General features: G+C 47.4%; 2 protein-coding genes across 6 annotated transcripts in view; one reads left to right on the top strand and one right to left on the bottom strand.

The window, feature by feature from the left end:
* HNF1A (HNF1 homeobox A) overlaps positions 1–15,311 on the top strand; it is a 35,075-nt gene extending 19,764 nt beyond the window's left edge. The window contains exons 5-11 of the mRNA XM_084819798.1: positions 3,167–3,375; positions 4,163–4,364; positions 4,654–4,845; positions 9,061–9,182; positions 10,620–10,761; positions 12,072–12,240; positions 14,979–15,311. Coding sequence (XP_084675924.1) covers positions 3,167–3,375; positions 4,163–4,364; positions 4,654–4,845; positions 9,061–9,182; positions 10,620–10,761; positions 12,072–12,199 — 995 coding nt within the window. The 3' untranslated portion in view covers positions 12,200–12,240; positions 14,979–15,311. The remainder of the gene's footprint in view (positions 1–3,166; positions 3,376–4,162; positions 4,365–4,653; positions 4,846–9,060; positions 9,183–10,619; positions 10,762–12,071; positions 12,241–14,978) is intronic.
* C13H12orf43 (chromosome 13 C12orf43 homolog) overlaps positions 1–20,457 on the bottom strand; it is a 27,488-nt gene continuing 7,031 nt past the window's right edge. For 3 of the 5 annotated variants that reach the window (XM_084819804.1, XM_084819808.1, XM_084819806.1), the window contains 3 exons: positions 18,916–18,989; positions 18,378–18,471; positions 15,545–16,379 (listed from right to left, as the gene is read on the bottom strand). In XM_084819804.1, the coding sequence (XP_084675930.1) occupies positions 16,025–16,379; positions 18,378–18,471; positions 18,916–18,989 (523 nt within the window). In that variant the 3' untranslated portion in view covers positions 15,545–16,024. Of the gene's footprint in view, positions 3,458–15,544; positions 16,380–17,308; positions 17,667–18,377; positions 18,472–18,915; positions 18,990–20,457 lie in introns of those variants that run through there. The other 2 variants (XM_084819807.1, XM_084819805.1) reach the window with 2 other exon arrangements.

The raw sequence follows: 20,457 nt of genomic DNA on the forward strand, positions 1-20,457 counted from the left end.
AATTAATTTTATCTTTATAAATGAAATAAACCATACCAAAATTAGCAACAACCTGATCAATGCTCCAATTTCCCAACAATACAATATTCTGATGAGGACACCACAATAACAAAGAGAGAAGGAAAAAGAAAAAGAAAAAAAAGGAAAAGAGAGGAGGAAAGGAAGTGAAGAAAAAAGATTCTTTCCCTCCCCCTCCCCTTTAAAGAATTAAATTTAAACTACAATACCCCCCTGGCCTCCAATGCCATTCTATTTTAAAAACTGTATCTAAAACCTTAACAATCTTACAGTTTAGTAAACAACCTTACATTTCAATATCATATCATCAATCTTATATCAAAGAAACAGGTCTACAGTTCATTCCCAGTAGCCTATATTAATAGTAGTAGTAGTAGTAATAATTAAAAGAAATATAGTGTTATATAATAATAAAACTTAAAATAAACCTTCAACAATCAGTAATATATTTTATATATAAATGCATGTGCACAATTACCCTCAAACAATAAATTTAAATACAGCATACCATATCTATTTTGACATAAAAAATATAAAGAAAAGAAAAAAAGAAAGAAAAAAAGATGAAAGAGAATAAACAAATATATGTATAATCATTTATCTTCTGACCTAGCCTGGATCATATAGACTAAGCACAAGCAGTTAACAAAGCTTGTTTAAAGATTCCAGTTCATGGGGTTGTAACAGAATTCTCACACATTTTTACGTTCAGCCAAGCCTCTGCCATTTCATGATTTAGAAACTTCTTCATCTGACCTTCAGACACCATACAAAGTGTAGCAGGATATTTTAAGTAAAACTGTAAGTTAATTTGTTTTGCCATATTTTTTGCTTTGACAAATTGCCTTCTTTTATTCGCCACCTCTTTGATGTAGTCTGGAAATAACATAACTTTATCTTGTTTCCAGGAAAGGCTTCCACCCCCTCTTGCCAAACGCAGAATATAATTCTTCGTGGAGACTTTTGCAAATTGGACTATGATCGTGTAATCAGTCCCTTTAGCATTTGGCACATGAAATGCCTGCTCAATATCAAGTAAATAATCAGATGGGATAGGGAGTATCTCATGCAAAAGTTTATCCACAAAAATAGGCAATTTTACATCATTAGACAGATTTTTAATCCCAATAATACGTACATTGGATCTCCTTGTGAAGGCCTCCAGTTGAGAAATTCTATCAGAGGCATTTTTAAAACAAATGCGTGTCATAGTTTCATTTCCTGCCACTTGGTCTTCTAGCTCATTAATTTTTGTATCCATTTTTTGCCATGACGCATTAATTAAATCTACAGCTCCTTGCAAGGCGGTGATGGAATTTTGGATTAAATACAGTCTTTTGGCTTGCTCCGTAAATTGCGAAGATAAAGTCTTTATCAGAGTAAATAATTCCCCTATATCTTCTGTTCTTGAAACTTTTGACAAAGGAGGTACGGGGGGAGTTGGCGGTGATGCCAACCCTTTTATTCCCCTCGGTGTAGTCATGTTTCTCTCAAATAGATCTTGCAGGTCCTCAGATGTTCTCAAATATTGTTAACATTTCTTAAATCATCTCTCAGAAGTTGTTGATATTTCTTAAAGCATATATTATTATTTATGGAACATGTCAGCCCTGTTTTCTCCTATGAAATAGGAGTCTCAGTACAGCTTTTTGCGTTGGTAAAGCTCTGGAGAGATAATCCTGGAATCCAGCCCCCCCACTATCTCGAGGGGGGTACTTTTCTCCAAGATGTTATCCAGATGTTGCCTTGCCCCCCCTTTAATTCCAGGGGGGAGATGAAAAGGTTTTTCAACCTTTTAAAAAGCTGTTTGAGAAAGCTCCCACAGAGAGCCCGTGGGATGCTACCAGAGCGACATTGGTTCCAACCGGAAGTTCCACTTTGGCTTCTGAGATTTCAGGAGACATTGGGCCGGTTCAGACATCCTGATAAGCTCGGGTTCTGGAGAACCCAGGCGTATTGGGATCAAGCTGCGTGCTGGTGTACACAACCAATAATTCCTGCTTGGTTCCCCTGCAAGCAGATGCAGGTAAACAAACTCGTGGACCCTCCATTGATGGTTTGTTTATCATGGTGTCCAACCCAGGGATTCTGGCGTGCCTCTTCTCAAACAATCCGGAGTGAAAGCCAACAACAAACCATAGCTTATGACATGTATCAGGTAGAGGCTGTGCTGCTGGAAGGAACACTGGAACTGGAAGGCCTGTGCTCAAATGCCAGCTCACAAGTGGAATCACGCTGTGGGTTTGGAACCTGAGAATGGCTGAAGGTGATGAAGGCAGTTCCATTCGGAAGCTAAGCAGGTCTGAGTCGGTCTCAAGCAGGTCTCAAGGCTCTTAGCCTCGAGAAGACTGAGGGGAGATATGATGACGATCTTCACGTCCTTGAAAGGTTGTCACAGAAAGGAAGGCCAGGATCTCGTCTCGATCATCCCAGAGTCACCAGGACACGGAAGCCAGATTCCGGCTGAACATCAGGAAAAACTTCCTGACTGTCAGAGCGATATGACAATGGAACCAATTACCTAGGGAGGTGGTGGGCTCTCCCACACTGGAGGCATTCAAGATGAGGCTGGACAGCCATCTGTCAGGGATACTCTGACTTGGATTTCTGCATTGCGCAGGGGGTTGGACTCGATGGTCTTATAGGCCCCTTCCAACCCTACTATTCTATGATTCTGTGATTCTATGAGTATGGTTACTTCTCAGAGGGGAGGCCATCTGGGACATTCCCCATCCCCCCACAACTATATACCATTTCGAGGTTCCGGGATACAGGGCAGGACACAAATGTAGCAAGCCCCCCTGCCTCAGTTCTCTACCTGTAAAATGGGAGTAATAGTTCTCCAGTAGAACAGACTAGAATTGCTTCAAATTATAATTAATTGACACTTCTCTTGCACTTTCCCTGACTTAACCTCCACAAGCCAGCCCAACCAGGGGGGGTCTTCTGAAAAGTGCTTAGGCCTGGGCTTTGGCAAATTGAATCTCCACTGTGGGGGAGTTCCATAGCTAGGGAGCAGTCCCTGGGAACGTCTCTTGCAATCTCAACCCATCACAGAGATTAAAGAGGGCCTCTGAGATAACAGCTGAGCAACATCAGCACAAGTTCCTAGGATGACCTCCCATGCCTCTGTTCTCTCCTCTCTTAGCGCAATCCCCCCTGCAGCAGCAGCAGAACCTCTCCTTTTCTGACTCTGGCATGAGGTACAATCAGCAGCCTGTCAGTGAAACAGATTCCTCAAATGGCAACCAACATGGGGGAAACAATTCCATCGTGACCACGCAGACCATCCTGCACCAGGTCTCTTCCCCTGGTCTGTGCTCAGCTGGTTCTGGTTCGGCTTCAGAAGGGAAACTGGTGAGTCAAGCCCAGCTGAACGTTGGCGACTGCTGGAAGGTACAGAACCAAAGAGAGGCTCCTGCTGAATTCTCACTGCCACCTAGGAATGAAGCCTTAAGTTGTTTAAAAACGAAAAGGGCAATGCACAAACTGTGCCTGGCCACAAAAGAGATGGTTCCCAGCAGCAAGCAGTAAGAGCTCTTCCTGTTCCCACTGTTTTTTCAGTGTGCAGAGTGCTTTGCAATCCTTGGCTCATTCCCTCTCTCAACAGCCCTATCAGATGGGTTGTTAACATCCCCATTTTCTAAGTGAGGATTCAAAGCTAGAGGAGGCTGAAAGATCACCCAGCACTTGTCAAAGCTCACCCAGCACACTGAAGCGTGCACCAGGGCTTGGCTCTAGCGTAACATGGCTTTTGCCAACCTGGTGCCCTCGAGCTGTTGGACTACAACTCCCAGCATCCCCTAGCCAGCATAGGTGGCTGGGAGATGCTGTGAATTGTAATCCAACACAGCTGGAGGGCACCAGATTAGGGGAGGCTGGTGCAGTATCGTGGAAAAGGGAGTGAGGAAGGATCCCGGGAGTCCCTGGTCAGAGTGTTGCCTGTTCCATTAATTCATTTGGTGGCATTCGGCAAGCTGCTGCCTCCCTCCCCCAGCCATCTACAGTATGAGGCAATGCTGGCCTTCCTTACAGGACCACGGAGACACCGTATCCAACGTGATTTGAACCCTCTGAAGCCGTCTCTACTAGCCTTGTCCCCAAGCAATGCTTTGACATTCTTGTTTACTTTTCCCATGAACAGATCTCTGCTCCGGGGGGCTCTCTCCCCCCAGTGAGCACCCTGACAGCCTTGCACAGTCTAGAGCAAAACCCACACGCTCTGAGCCAACAAACCCAGAACCTCATCATGGCATCACTCCCTGGTGTGATGGCAATTGGACCAGGAGACGCGTCTTCACTAACGCCAGCGTTCACTAATACGGGGGCCTCCACTCTGGTCATTGGTAAGTGAGGAGACATATAGGGAAGAGGCATGTGAGTACCTTCACTTGCACCTAGCAGGAAAATAAATTTCTAGTCCTCGTTGTGCAAGACCCATTGAAATGAACAGGCACTGCATTAGAGCACACAGATAGGAAACTGGCTTTTACAATGTGATGTCATTGGTCTGTCTAGCACAGCACTGCCCTCTCTGACAGTGGCTCTCCAGGGTCCTGAGTGGGTGGGTGGGCTTTCCCAGCCCTGGCACTGCCTGAGATCCTTCTAAGTGCTTTGCGGACTCTTGTCTTCCAGGACTTGCTTCCACCCAACCCCAGAGCGTCCCCGTCATCAACAACATGGGGAACAGCCTCACCACGCTTCAGCCAGTCCAGTTCTCCCAGCAGCTGCACCCTTCTTACCAGCAGCCTATTATGCAACAGGTCCAGAGCCATCTCAACCAGAGCCCTTTCATGGCCACCATGGCCCAGATCCAGGCTCCTCATGGTAGGTTTGGGAGCCAGAAATGCTTCACGTGGCGTGTCCGCGACTCGCGGAATCCAGCTGGCACTAGATCCAGGGCTGCCAGCTTAGACAGCGTGGGGAAGGAGGGGATAAACCTGCCCTTGTCGATTAGCCGTGACAGCTGAGTGGCGCCTCCATGAGCAGGGACTGAGTGTGAGCAAGGGCCCTGCTTGTCGGCTCCCAGAGGCATCTGCCTGGCAGCCTTAGAAACAGGAGGCCAGACTGGATGGGCCTGTGACCTGATCCAGCACAGCAGTCTGCGCGTTCTTACGGAATCTGAGTGGAGGGCTGGTCCAGGGTCTAAGACCGGCCTGAGGAGCATCCAGCCCTTCAAGCTCCTTCCCCAGGACCCCCCTTTCCCTTGACCAAGAGATCTGCAGGTCTGCTGCAGGTTGGAGAGAAGCCCTTTCTTCTACCACAGCACTGAGAAACATTTCTCTCTCAGGGCTGGAGCAGGGAATAAAAGATCACCTGAGGAGATGGGGCTGGGAAGTGTGCGGGGCTGGGACGTGTGCATGTGTATGAATTGTGTACATATGTGTAAGTCTGTGTGAAAATGGGGCAGGGGTGCGGGGAGAGACGACACACATGCCAGCAGTGGGCAGAGCCCAGTGTCCTGGACTGGGCCAGTTCGGCCCTTGGGCTGAAAATATTCCCCCACCATTTTCTAAGAGCACCGGACGCTGTACCTTGGCTGAAGCTTGCTGGCTGCAGATCTGAGCAGTGTCTCTGTAGGACGTTACCGAGAGGCCCCTGTAAGCTGCTCCAGGCTATGTTATGTCCAAGTTATTATGTGAATGTTATTGCTGTATGTCACTTTGGGAAAGGTGGTCTAGAAATATTTTAAGTAAATAAATAAATCGTAAAGGAAGAGGAGGCTATACGTTTGAATGAATAGAATGAATGGATCCCAAGGAAAATGTCCCGCTTTCTCCTTCGCCCTGCCCTGCCAAATTGCTTCTCATCTAACCTCCATCCCTTCACACAGCCAACTCCCTTCATTCTGCTACCTTCTAAAATAAGCCCCCTCCTTTCCCTCTGCCCCAGGACACTCTTATGGGAAGAAGCTGGCCTTTTAAATATCGGCAAGCTACCTCACAGGGTTGTTGTGATAAAATGAGAATGCCCCCAGGGACACTGCCTTGAGCTTCTTGGAAGGTGAGATATGAATGTGATAAACAGAGAGAGGAGGACTGCTGCCAGACGAGCCTTTTAGTGTGCAATCAGCTTGCCTCAAACACAATAGTTTATGAGGGGTCCACACAGCAATGTCTTCCATTTGCAACCCTCCCATATTTTCCCATCTTTTTTTCTCACCAAAAATCTGTTAAGGAGGGAAAGACAACTGGGTCTTAGGACCAGTGTACCTTCTCCCCCTGCCCCCCAAAAACCAGTTAAACCACTATGATCCTCAGGAGAGGCCTTGTTGTCTGTGCCACATCCTGCAGAGCCCCATCTGGCAGCAACATGGCAGTGAGCCCTCTTGGTAGTGGCCCCTCTCCCTCTGGAATGACCTCCCCTCTGTGATATGACAGGTACCAATGGCCATGTGCTTTCAATGATTACTAAAAACACACTTGTTTACCTTGGCTTTTCCCAGCCATTAAATCATCTCAGTGCTGTTATGCTTTTAATGATTTATTGTTCTATAATTTATTGTAAACCATTTCGGGATTTTCAAAAAGGGAAGCAGTACATAAATATTCAAAAATAAATCAAGTCAGAACTGCTGCACAAGGCCTGTGGACTGGTAGCTCTAGCAGCCCCATTTGGAAGCACCCATGGTCACCCTGCAGCCGCTGGAAAGCAGGAATTCTCTCCACTTCCCAGGTCAGGAGAAGCCACAGTGAAAACAAGCCATGGCGGGTTGATGGCAGTCTAAGCCACGCTGCTGCCGACAGCCGACCAGGTGTTCACCGGCTTGCCACGGTTTGTTTCCTCTTTGTCTTCCCGCCTGCTCCCAGCATGTATCCAGGGGCCTTTGCAGCACAATTCCTCTATACTCCTGCTGTGAACAGATTCTCTGTCCACCCTGCCCAGCTTTCTTGTCTTGCAAAGCCCCTGTGTTGACAGATATATGCCATATCTTCAGAGTGGAGTGTGTGTGGTGGAGGGCGTACCTTACTTTTTAGGATGAGGTGGCTGAGGGTTATTTTTATTTTCTTTAACACTTGCAAAAAGCCTCCTTGGCTGCTCCTCACTCAGGGACGAGCAGTGGTCCTTTGCCTAGCGCAGCTATGCGTGAATGTGTGCTTGACTTACCTCTGTGCAAGTGCACGTGTTGGGACCGTGGCAATTTGGGAGGGGGGATTTAAGCGTCCCACCTCCTGTTTTCATGCCAAAATCCCCCATCAACCGGGGGTGGGGGGCAGGGTTAAAAAGAAACAGGTACTTTTTTCTTTTTTTTAACCTAAATTTCAGCATAAAACAAAAGGTGGGAGCTTAAATCTGCCCCTCCTGAATGGCCGTGGTCCCGAACTGGGGCCATGCACGCTTACCCAGAGGTAAGTCAATCATGCATACATGCATAGCTGTGCTAACTCCACTCACAAGGGGAAAAAGCCAAAAGCCAGTCGCTGTCAAATGAGGCACTGAGCTGGAAGAGGGGTGGAGGGCACTGCGAAGAGCAGTCAGGGGTTTTGACGCTCTTGCCTGGCATCACTGTAGCCCTTTCAAACACATTTATAAAATCTTCCCAATTTTCCTAAAAACAATCTCTATAATTTTCAGACCAAACCTGTCTGACCTGGTGCATTAGTTTTTCCATTAAGGCAATATACCAAATTTACTTCTCCAAATTTGAGAAGAACCTGTTAATTCTATTTTACAGGATGCTATTCTACCCACATAAATATTAATAAATCTTCATGTTTTAAATGTTTTGTTTGCTCTGTCAAATATGGATAATAAACCCAACGCTGGAGAGAACTCAACTTTTTTATTTCTTCTGCCTCATGAAATACATTTCTTCAGAACTGATGGTTGGATATAATCACCACATATGAAAATATGGGCCTCTGTTTCAACAGCCTCTCCACACTTCTGGGTTATGGAAACACGGCTATAACTCAGTCTCCCCAGAGTGAGATGCCACCTATACACCCATTGTATTGAGTTTTCCCTTATTTTGCATGAGATAGATTGAAAGGGTGTCGTTGATCAGTTTGGCCAGTACAAGTTCTTCTATTATTTTTCCTAGATCTTTTCCCCCAAACCTGTTTTAGTCCATCTCCCCCTAAGACCCATATTTAATTTCATTTAACATGTTGTACATTTGGGAGGCCTCTCCTTCTGCTTCCAGTTGTGTTTGTACTGTGATGGATTCAGAATTGGTCTAAGAGCATGTCGCTTGTTCTTTTACTGGTGGGTTTGCTATGATGCGCAATATTTGTTGCATCTGTAACCTATCTGCATTTCTACCTTGCAAGATTTCTTTAATCTGCTGACTTGATTTTGGCTGCGTGCCTATGAATAAGTCCCTTAGTCTATATAAATAAATCTGTTTGTTCCCAATTTGAATTTTTTAAAAAAACAATTCTGATTCATAAAAGAGTGGATGGTATATGAATGGGATAATTGGAAATGGTCCTGGAGTGGGTATATGACAGCATTTCTTCCAAGTTTCCAGTGCCACTTGAATAAAGGGGTGAAGGTAAATTTCAGTTTTTTCCATGTGTCAGATTTAAATGGCCTCTAATTTCTGCCATACTTTTTCATTTGTTTCTAGTTTAATCCAGCTATCTTTCAGATTGTTGATTAAAATTTGAGCTAGTTGTGTAAGATGATATGAATCATAGTAAAGACCAACGTCTGGGAGGCGAAGCCATCCAGTTCATAGCATTTATAGAGGATTTGTTTAGCTAGCCTTGCTTTTTTCATTTGATGTATAAGTTCTGTTAGGTGTGTTTGCCATTTCTTTATTTTGTAGCAAAGAAAGTAGGTCAGGTTCGAAATAGGTATAAAATTGTTGGTTGAATTGTCATTTTTACTCCAGTGATCCTCCCCAGCCATGGTAATTTTCATTTTCCCAGAATTTAAAATGAGTTAGAATGTTATGTAGAAGTTTGCAATTAATTTTTATTAACGGTGACAATGTTTTTGGCAGACATGTTCCTAAGTATTTTATTGTTCTATTGTCAGTTGACATTTCTGAGAGAGTCTCCACTGTTTAAGCCTCTTGACCTCCGTCCTTCCTAGCTCTCTACAGCCACAAGCCTGAGGTGGCCCAGTATGCCCACACCAGCCTTCTGCCGCAGACCATGGTGATAACGGACACCTCAAACCTCAGCACGTTAGCCAGCCTGACGCCAACCAAGCAGGTAAGAGGGATTGGTGGGAGGCGATGGAAGACAAGGCTCAGAAACACACTCTGGTGCTGCAGTCTGAGCTGTGCCAGTGCCAGGTCTTCTGCGGGTTGCACAGGTTTCTCCAGTATTGCCAGGACAGGTTGGGCAGGGCCCGCTGCTGGTTTAAAAAGCAACAAGCTCCGCAGGAAACTAGCTGTGCAAGAAACACCAGGCTACTGATTTACAAGAATAGTTAGGCAACAGAATAGCCTTCCCCAACCTGTTACTCTCCAGGTGTGTTGGACTACAGCTCCCATCATCCTCAGCCAGCATGGTCAATGGCTGTCTGGGCCGGAGATTATGGGAGTTGATGAGATGGCTAGATAGCATCACGGATGCAATGAATATGAACTTGAGCACGCTCCGGGAGAGAGCGCAGGACAGGAAGGCCTGGCGTGCTATGGTCCATGGGGTCACGAAGAGTCGGACACGACTGAACGACTGAACAACAACAAGTCCGACACCTCTGGAGGGGACCAGATTAAGGAAGGCTGCAATAGAACTAGCTGAAAAAACTGTTATTCTGGCAGGATTAAGTCTCTGGATACATTTATAGCAGTTAAAAAAAAAGAGAGTGACCCACGAACAGGTGACCCTCCAACGGGCTCGAGCCTCTTGCTGTGTATTGCAGCACAGGTGACACAGGCTGGAGATTTGACTCCCCAGCCAAGCCCATCCACTGTTTCCTGCTTGGCCTCTGCCAGCTGAGTTTAGGCAGACAGCTACAAAAGCAGGGCCTTTTCCGGGGTAGCCTGCCCTGAACAGGATTCCCTCTCAAGGAGAAGCCACTCAAGGCCTGCTCTCTCTTAGCTTTTGGGAGGCCAGTTAAGAGCTATCTCAGAAGAAGAGCTACCCCTTTGGGGCTGCTGCATGAAAGGCCCTCTGCTGGTTTTAACGGTTTTGTTTTATTGTAGGTTTATATCTGTTTTATAGATTGAGTCTTATTTTGTAAGCTGACTTGAGGGCCTTGCCAGGGCCATAAGGGGCAGCTCATATTCAATCAGTCGTCATCAACCCCCTTCCAATATGATGATTCTCGTGTCCAATCTAGCTGCCTATTATTATTATTATTATTATTATTATTATTATTATTATTATTATTATTATTATTATATTAGTTTCTATACCACCCAATAGCCGAAGCTCTCTGGGCAGTTTACAAAGATTAAAAACATTAAAAATACAATATACAGAGATTAAAAACCATTTACATAAAAAACACATGAACAGACAATATACACAAAAGGAACATATATCTAAAACAACTTCCAACAAACCATCTCAAAAGCAAACAACCATAACCATAAGGCATTCCAGGATCGATTAAAACTTATCATATGCTGCCGAATGCCTGGGACACATTTCCCAAACCAGCCCTGCCCTGCTTCTCCATGTGTCAATTTCCCCCAGGTCTTCACGTCAGACTCAGAGACTCACACAGAGTCTGGGATGCACACGCCGCCAGTGCAAGCATCAGCCATACACTTGCAGAGCCAGGATCCTGCCATTCAGCACCTCCAGCCAGGCCACCGCCTCACCTCTAGCCCTGCTGGTAAGAGGGCCGCTGCCTCAGAGAATATGCAGTTCCAGCCTCCTGCCAAATTCTCCCAGTGGGATAACTCTGAGGGCTTCCTGTTTCTTGGTAGGACAGCAGAAGTCCTTAAACTATTTCGTTCTCATGACAACCTGTAGTAGTACCAGTCTAAGCCTCGGCACTGGACTAGATTCAAGATCAATTCTTTCAAGTGTCTTCCGAAAGCAAGGAAAGTCCTATCTGTTCCACACCCCTTACTATAGAGGTCTAATCTTCTTTATAAAACGGTGTGTCTCGGAGATCTTGAAAAAAATGTATCTCCTCCTCAAGAGGGTTGGTAGCCAGAAATATCCACATGCTTTCTTCTCTCGATGCCAGCCAATCCCCCTTCCTTCAACGAGTTCAGGGGGGCCGTGGACATGGGATTAGCCCGGTTCATCCTGAGAACCACCCTGCGAGGTCATTGCTTGCCCACAGACAACCCGGTGGACCTGATGGCTGAGTGGGGATGTGGACCCAGGTCTCCAGAGTGCAGCCAATGCGGCCCCTGCCCCTCCAACAGGCTTTCCAGTCATTTGCTCAAAGGAGCGACCCCTGGCTTGGGACACTTTTGTCCTTCGTGCCATTTTATCTGTTGCATCCAAAGTTCCTCCATCCCTACATTTTGTCCTTTGGCTCCTCTTCATGCCTGGGGGCACAGCCATGGGCAGAGTTCTCTAGGGGGAGGTTCTTTGCCCTGTTACAAACCAGTAATGGTCATACTTCCTTCAGGGGAAAACCATGGCAGTTGGACGCACATAATGCCCAAGGGCTCTGTGTCTGTTACAGGGGTCAGGAGTCCGTGGCCCTCCAGATGTTGTTGGGACTCCAGCTCTTGTCAGCCTCACCCAGCATGACCAGTAGTCAGAGATGATGGGAGATGTCATCCAGCAATGTCTGGAGGACTGCAGGTTCTCCATCCCTGGCTCTAATAAATAAATCTCATGAGTTTTAATCAATTAGATTTGCATATGAATAACACAAGAGTTCTGTAGGGGAAAAAGCAGGCGCCATCTCTGAAGAGGCATTCCCTCCTGTGGGAGAGAGTAGGGAGCATGCCTCTTTGAAGAGGCCTGAGCTTGCCACCTGGGCATCCAGACGTGTGTGCATGAGAAACGATGAATCAGTTCAAAAGATTTGTACTGACTGACTAAATGTTGTTAGCCCTAATATGTTTAGCGGGGGGGGGGGGTATATACTCTTTTGGGGTGTAAGAAAGTGAAGGAATTGAGTGAAAGTGTTCCCATACACAAGCTCATCTGCCTTGCTTGTGTCCTGTTTCCCTCCAGTCTCCTCCAGCAGCCTGGTGCTTTACCAGAGCTCTGACTCCACCAACAGTCACAGCCACTTGCTCCCGTCAACTCACGGTGTTATAGAGACTTTCATCTCGACACAGATGGCCTCCTCCACTCAGTAACCACAGCAACCAGTGGACAATTGATGACCGCTGACCAAAGGGTAAGGGGCCTCCTTCATCCCCACCACCGGTGCCCGCTGCTGCTGGAAGGGAAGGCCAGGCCAGCCAGGTGTCTTCCATCTCCTCTTCCTCCTTCTCCACCACACACGATTCCTTGTTTCACACCCTCATTGTAAAGCTCTGGGAGAGGCTGTGCCATGCAAAGCTATTCACATCAGGCAAACAATAAGGGAGAGCTGGAGCACGCACTGCCAAGAGGACGAGAGCCTTTGCAAACAGGCAGGACAGGCTAGCTGATGCAGCAACACTGCCTTCAAGATAAGATTGCAAAATCAGCTGCAGCCCCAAGGAGAGGGTTGATCTGTTCTGTGTGTCAGCTGGGCAGGCAGGAGCCAGTCAGCCTGGCTGCAAGTCCTGCTGGAAGTAGAGAGGTGGGCTAGTGTACAGCAGCAAGACACACGTTCCTCGCTGTTCTTTCTGCTCACATGCTCGTGCTGTGGACATGCTGTGTGGGGGGTGGACTTGACGGCCTTGTAGGCCCCTTCCAACCCTGCTATTCTATGATTCTATGAGGCAGGCGAATCTTTCCTTGGTGCAAGAAGGAAAGGCAGGAAGGGAGGGAGGAAGAGCCCATCCTCTCAAAAGGGCGGTCGAGCATGGCATACGTACAGGGCACCAAGCCTTCGGAGAAACTGCCATTTATTTCCCTCCGTCAAGATAGTTAGCCTTGAAGGTTGCCTGTGCCCAGCCCTCAGTCCTGGCCAAAGGAGGAAACTGCCAGAAGCAATAGGCCAGGGCCACTCAGGAACTTTATAGGTTCCTTGGATCCTATAAAGGCTTCTGGGCGAGGACTGTTTCCTGGTGTGAGGAACTAGGAGACTCTGCTCTTGCCAGCTACAGACTGCCTTGCAGGAGTGAGGTGAGACGCTAGAAAAGGAAGACATGACCTGCTCTAAAATGGCTTTAACTGGAAGATCTCTCAAATCAGGAAGTATTTTCAGAAGCTCAGTGTTGCATTAAATGATGCACTCAAAGTACAGACAAGGGATCAACATAGCTGTGAAACATGGAATGTGGGTGAGGGTGCAGAATCTGGTAATTCATACTGGATTCTAAGAATTTCATGCTCCATTTTAAAAATAAGCAAACCAAGTTGCCAGTCCTCATGGTGGTAATCTCTGTCTGACTCTCTCTCTCTCTCACACACACCACCACCACCACATCATCCAAAAAAAGACGAGCAATTTCCACAGATTGCTTAAAAATAAGATGGGGCTTGGCTGAAGCTGCCACTAGTTAGGGAGAAGGGCTGTAAACAACATGCATTCCTTCACATCTCCACAGCTATTTCCTCCCTGAATCCTATGGGCTCTAGGCCTTCCTTCCTAGTCTGCAAATACCCTCAACTGCTGTATTAATTATCCAATACAGCTTTAACCATAAAGAGTATGCCTAAATTACCAGTTATAGAATTAGCTATTTCTGATCACAGAAAGTTAGACTTTTAATGCACAGAATTTTAACCTCTTTGTCTACCCACCAGCCCTGTATTTTTTCCGATTTCCCATTTTGAAAAGCCCCTAACAGAGACACGTCATTGGTACAGGGAGGAGAGAGGCTGGTGTGAACATTGTGCATGGCTTTCACCAAAGCAAAACACACATATCAGAATTACCCCTCCTCCAAAATGCAGAATTCAGTTTTCCTTCACGTTGAATCTTCTGGGAGGGCACACCAGCCTAACTTGGCCAGTGATGAGCCATTTCTCCATACTGCAATGCCACATCAAAGCAGGAACACCCAAGACCTTTCTGTTGCTAGAATGAAACCAAAACTGTTCACATCAAGGTATTGGGAGGGAAACTCTGAGGAAAAAAAACACCTAGCAAGGGAAAACTGGAACCAAATTTTACAAAAAAAGAAAAAATAGTTAACTCCATTCTTTCAAACCACCATCTCTGCTTATTTTGAGCTCTGACAAAGTGCAAATTAGTATGTGAGGTGTTCCTTGTGCCACATTGGGTATCCTGAGTCACTGGAGGCCTCTTAGAGCTGCCAAGCTCAGACTCCAGAATTAATTGCCTGTTCAGCTCTATCTTGTAAATATATTTAATTTTCAGTAAATCAAACCGGGGGGGGGGGGGGGATTGTATCTACAAGGCTATTGTGTATGTTGCCTGTTTATAAAGTAAGCAAAGCTATGCTTCAGTGGACTTTTAATATCCAAAAAATGGCAAGTAACAGCAAGGTAATCTTGTTATTAGGACTGTCAGAGAAGTGGTCAAACATTCAAGTCCAGCAGAATTCTTGTTCTGGATGTTAAGCAAAGGAATCTGAAAGGAATGGAGAGGGGGTGTGGCAGGAAGACTATGCTGGTCAAGATAACAAAGCAGCAGTGCTTTATATCCCAAGATTTTACATGCTTTTTTTTTCAGGAGGAGTTGGGTAACTTGCTTTTCAGGGCTTTAAAGAATTAAGTTTTCCCAAGTGTAAAGCAGGCCTCTCGAGAAAGGCATTGGAAGTAGCCAGGGAAACAGAAGTACTACGCAAAAGCCTCCTACACTGTGCTTGATGGTCAGAAGGCAGACTGAGAACAACACATTTTTCAATCATTACCAGCGCTGAAGGCAGTATTCCCCACCTCTGTGGGTTGAGTAACTGTTTTTGTAAACAAGCCCCCTCCTGCTTTGAAGTATGCTGTGGGATCAGGCCATTCTTGCAAATGTGTCCTAGGAAGTACTATTTTCATGTTAGCAACTGTAAGAATTTGTCATTCTAGATGGATCTGGAGTAAAGAGCGTGTTCTGGTGGATAGCAAAATCTCTCAAAACAGGAATGGCTATCTGGAGCCTTGTGCAGTGCATCCCACCCCAGAAGCAATTTTTATTTGGCCTCTGATAGCCCTATCAACTTTTAATTGAGGTCTAGTAAAACATTTGCCCAGAGTTCCACTCCTAAGAAAAAATGTTGCATGTTGCAAGAGAGAGAAAGAGAGCGGCCACACGTTAACATCACTTCTGCCTTTGGATTCTGTATGCAATACCCTGGCTATGCCCGAGGTCATATGGCCCATCAGTGTGAAGCCCCTTATCATTCAGCCTCATCCATCCATGAGGTGGCAAGGCAAAATATATCCAAAATTACGGCCAATAGCCACCCAGCTTACGAGACAGAGATCCTCTGATCCAAAGAGGTGCTTTGCTGGTGAAACTGGATTAAGAAGTCAGGGACAACCAACTCACTGCTGGAAAAGCTCTCTCACATTATCCACCAGGCACCAACGTGCAATAAAGGTGGACAGAGAAGGAGACCCTCTGCATGGAAGGAGACCAAGAGAGGTGACGCTTGTTAAACTGAACTTTGACAGATTTAATATCATAAAAAATAAATGTGGGAACAGGGAGAGACACAGAGAAGAGGGAGCTCTGAAACAATGTGCTTGCCTGTAGCTGCATACTGTACAAAGGAAGCCACATCACACTCTGACCAGAACGTCAGAGACCACCAGTGAAACATTATGAATACATTGTTCTGATGTCCCACTAGGAAGGGAGAGGATGAGTTTCTGGAGCCATTTCTTCACCACCAGTTAGAGCAGCTGCTTCAGTGTGCCTGGAAGAAAGGCATCCATTTGCTATTGCAGTCAGAGTTTCACGACTCCCGTTCAGCCTGCTCATCTTGTCACCCATCAAGACACAAAAGCCAATGTCAAAATAAATTGTCAGTCTTTTAAGGTGCCTCAAGACTCCTTGTTGTTTGTGCAGCAACTTGGCTATCCCTCTGAAAATCAGTAACTCTCCTCAGCACCAAATGTCCATGGAACTTTCATTCTGCCCTTGCTTGCACTTTCTTTCGTTTCTTCTTTTTCTTCTTCTTCACCCCTCTGTCTCCGGTACCTGTGTTCTCTGCTCTCTTGCATGCCCCACTGAGGCATGAAGACCCCTCAGTCTCAGCATTTGCCTGGTCGTTCAGTGCTGTGTCTCTTTCCTCCTGCTCACCATCACACCTTCCTTCCTCTTTGGTCTTCGTCTTCTTCTTCCTGCTGGGCTCTGTGGCCTGGCAACGCTGGTCCTGTCTGGAACTCTGGAGCACTGCCGACAGTCCACCTTGTTTTAGGATGTCTGCTGCTGTCACAGCAGCTTCCTGGCATCTCTGCCATTCTTGGTCACTGTCCAGCTCACTGGAAGAGTTACAAAGTGGGAATGAACCATGATCCACTTGCCTCCCATGCTCAACATACTCTCATGGCAGAGCAACTGCAGCGCTGGATATTATGTGATTCAAGAGCGTCTACGGGCTGGACCAGCACTGCCCAACCTGGTGCCCTCCGGATGTTTTGGACATATGTATTCTTTATTTAAATATGTATATACCACCCTTCATTATCAAAGCATGTAGAAAATTCATTAAAACAACAATAAAAAATGCAAACAACTTCAACTCCCACCAGCCCTAGTCAGTTGAGCCAATGGTCAGAAATCCCGAGAGGTGTTCTCCAGATGTTTGGGATTCCAACCAGAGGGGGAAGGCTGGCCTGGGGGATTTTCAGGTGCGCCCATTGAGCACACACTATCCTGCATGCACAGGAGTAGCTGAACACAGCCACAGTTCTAGGCTAGAAATCCAGCACCATCATTCCCTGTATTTCCAAAGTTCAAAGGTGAGTGCCCATCCTCATGTAGCCAAAACAGCACCATCCACACATGAGAGGGACCAATCAGCGGGCTTGGGGAAATCCCAAGGTTTGTAGAAGAGGGGAACCCCCAAAACAGCTCAGTGGCCACACAATGCTGATTGACGGTAGGGTGAGGAAAAAGCGGAAAACCGGGTGGGAGGGGAAAGGGGATGCGGGAGGGCATGGCTGACTATCTGGAGCAGCGGACAGGAGCGCTCCATGTGGCAGTGTGTTGGTGCACATCCCACTGGCACATCAAGATTCCTGTTGCACCACCAGGCCCTGAATGAGCCGCAAAGGAAGATCCCAGGCAGGCAAGGTGTTTTTCTCTGGGTGCTTAAGCAGTGAACAGGTGCTGGCGCATCACCTCCGTTTACCTGCTCTAGCTGAAAACAGTGTTGCTAATTGAACATGTATGAGCCAGAAAAACAGAATAGTTTAAGCACCTTTTTAATGGCGTGCTGCAGCAGTCACTCATTAAGGTATAACTTATTAAGGCAAGGAACTGCAAGGATCAAACAAAATTTGGATCCCCATTAAGCAAATAGACTCAAATCTATTCCAGCACAATCCCAACTATTACAAGCCAATCTAAAAACACTAAGGCCCATGAGAAGAACATTTCCAGCAGTGAAGTTCCAAACGCCAGCTCCGCACAGATGGGGGCATGGACAGGGCCAGAGAAATGTTTGCGTCGGCAGGACAAGACAGCGACCTGGTTCAACCCACCACCTGCCTCCGTGAGGTGCCAACTGGCCCAGCCTCTTCAGTGTGCAAGACCCCTTCAAGGCTCTGCAAGTCAAAACCAGCACCTCAAGCTGGCCTCGGAAGGTCATGCAAAGCCAGCAGAGAAGCATCAGTGTAACAGGCGCTGCATGGTGGCCCTCGCATGGGAGGGCAGGTGCCACATCTAGCATCAGTTGCAGCCTCATGGGTTGTCTAGTATGGCAAACATGTGCAATCTCTACAGCCAGGGGTGGGGAGCTGGATGAGCCCCATTTGGCCCTCTGTGGGCAAGAGGCTATGAAGGGGGCACAGGAACCCCCTCCCCAGCCCAGCACCACCTGGCACCGAAACAGCCCCGACAGAGGTGATGGGTGGCAGTTTTCTCCATTGCCTGGTCCTTAGCCAGGAACACAGCATTGAGGTGCTCAGGCTTTCTCCAGCCGGAGGAACCCAAGTGCACTGAAGCTGTCCTGAACACAGTGCTGGGTGGCGGCCTTGCACCCTGTGCCTTGCTCGGGACGGCCTCATCTGCTTTCCCCCACTGGGGAGGACACGGGGCGGGTGAAGCACTTGGCGCACTGCTCCGCTTCCCAACTGGAAGGGTGAGTGGCGTGCAAAGTAAGGGGAATCCCTCCAGGGGGCAGGGCTTGGGAGAGGGGATGGGGCCTTGCCTGAGGCCCTGTGGGCCAGGAGGGCTGGCCTGGTGCACCAATACTGGCCCGCAGGCTGGAGGTTCCCCATCCCTGCTACAGCAGATGCATTCAAGCAATGTCTTACCTAGAGCTGGAATGCTGCAGCCGTCTCCTTCCACAGGGCAAAGATTCTGGCTTCCCACAGTCTCCTGGGATAGATGAGGAAAAGAGGCGAAAGCCTAAGCCATTGGAAGAAAAGAAAATGGGGAGATGTTAGCGCAGCCTGTGGGTTAGGGTCAGACTGGGAGCTGCTGGATCCTAAGCCAGACCTGGAATGTGTGTTCTTCAGCCCACGGGTCCTGAGGTCAGTTGCCAGAGCTGGAGGATGGAAGTGTAGCACAGCTTTGTTCTGCTGACCAACCACAGGCCAGAAGGAGCGACTCCCAGTATTGATACCAGGCCTGGCTAGTCCAGAGGCTCCAGGCTGCCTGCCAGTTGGAGAGCCCAATGTTGCACACACCTCCCTCCTCTTGCACATGAAGAGGCCCCCCTTGAGGTCTGAGCACACAGATCCCAGGTTGCTCTCAAGGCACTGCCTCAGGCTCTTCAAGGCCCAGAGTTCCCAAGGCAGCGAGTTGAACACACAGACATACGGGGAACGTGGGCCACGGCGGACAACTCACCATCGTCTTCTGTCTTTGACGCTGTCGTATCAGTCTGCACTGGCTGGAATGGAGGCTCCACAGCTTTAATCGAGCTGAAGGGAAGGGCAGCATTCGCACAAGGAAAAGAGAGCAAAGGTGTCATGCCGCCAAGGCTCCCTTTAAAATGCTGGGCATTGCACAAACGGCATGGCAGGCCCAGTCATGGTCTTCCCCCGGCACTTCCCCCCAGGGTTGCCAGATGGCCTCATGGCCTGTGTTTGGCCCCATTCTGGCCAGGGCCCCCACAGGGATCGTTTGACCCATTAGCTTCCTGCCTGCCTGCCTGTCCTTCCTTTCTTCTGCTTTTGAAAAGAAAGCAAACCTCTAACACTGTTAGAACCAGAGATATGAGGCAAAGTGTGCAGGCCGTCTTCTGCCCAAAGCGGGAAACGGGCCGACTTCGACCTGCTGCTGCGGTAGCCAGCCTGGACTGGCGTGCCGGGAAAGCCGTGACAGCCAGAAAGAGAGGAAAATGCTGGAGTCACCACTGCCCAGTGATGGAAGCTATTTCCCCCCTCCACTAGGACAGAAGTAAAAGCTGCCCACAGAAAACAACGGATAAGTCCAGGGTTTTTAGCATACCTGCGACTGGGTAGTAACACTGCCCCTCACCAAACAAAGGTACAAAAAACAAGAGTTCGTTTTTTTTCTAAGTTAGGTCTTATTTTGTTCTTGAAAAATAATTTTTAGAAAGTTTTGAAGCATGCCAATGCAGTCTGTTACAGCTTTCTCCAACCTGGCGCCCTCCAGTTATGTTGGACTACAACCCCCATCATCCCTGGAGGAATGATGGGAGTTGTAGTCCAACATATCTGGAGGGCGCCAGGTTGGAAAAGGCCTGTCGATTATCTCCATAGGACACATTAGGAGGGACAGGGCTGCAGCTGAGAGTGGTGGGGTATTGATGGCGGTGGGCTTACAACAGCCCTGTAGTGTATCCCATTGTTAATATTGCAGGTCAGAGGCGGGGTTGAGGCTGGTTTGGATTTCCAGCACCAAATCTGCCTAACAGAACACTTCTTAGATTGCTGTCAAGGTCACTCTACTTCAGTTGCCCACCCTGACCCCCTCCCAAACTAAATGCAGTCTCAGTCACATGCAGGAGACTGATGCTGTACTGAACCGTGGGCAGAAAAGATGCATTCTTAGAAGTGTAAAAATGGGGGTGGCAGCGGGGGGAATAATCCCACTTCCCTACAAAGTAAGAGCAAAATCTGCATAACTGGCAAACAGTCTACATATAATGCAGATTAGGCTGTCTAGATTTGGGGAACTGGAATATGGGAATGCTAACTTTTTATTGATTATTTAAAAAGCTTATATCCCACCTCTTTCCCAGAAGGGGAATTCAAGGCAGCAAACGAAGTCATCAATCTTTAAAACAATCTTAAAAACCCAAATGAATAAACAACAACAAGTTTCTAAGAGCAGCAATTAACCAGAAGAGCTAAAAAATATTCAAAGGGTATGAAAACATTTGACCAAATGCCTTCTTAAAGAGCCATGTTTTCACATACCACC

Source organism: Heloderma suspectum, chromosome 13 (genome assembly GCF_057233095.1).
Source record: "Heloderma suspectum isolate Gila_16-S chromosome 13, 16-S_ref, whole genome shotgun sequence".
Taxonomy (NCBI): Eukaryota; Metazoa; Chordata; class Lepidosauria; order Squamata; family Helodermatidae; genus Heloderma; species Heloderma suspectum.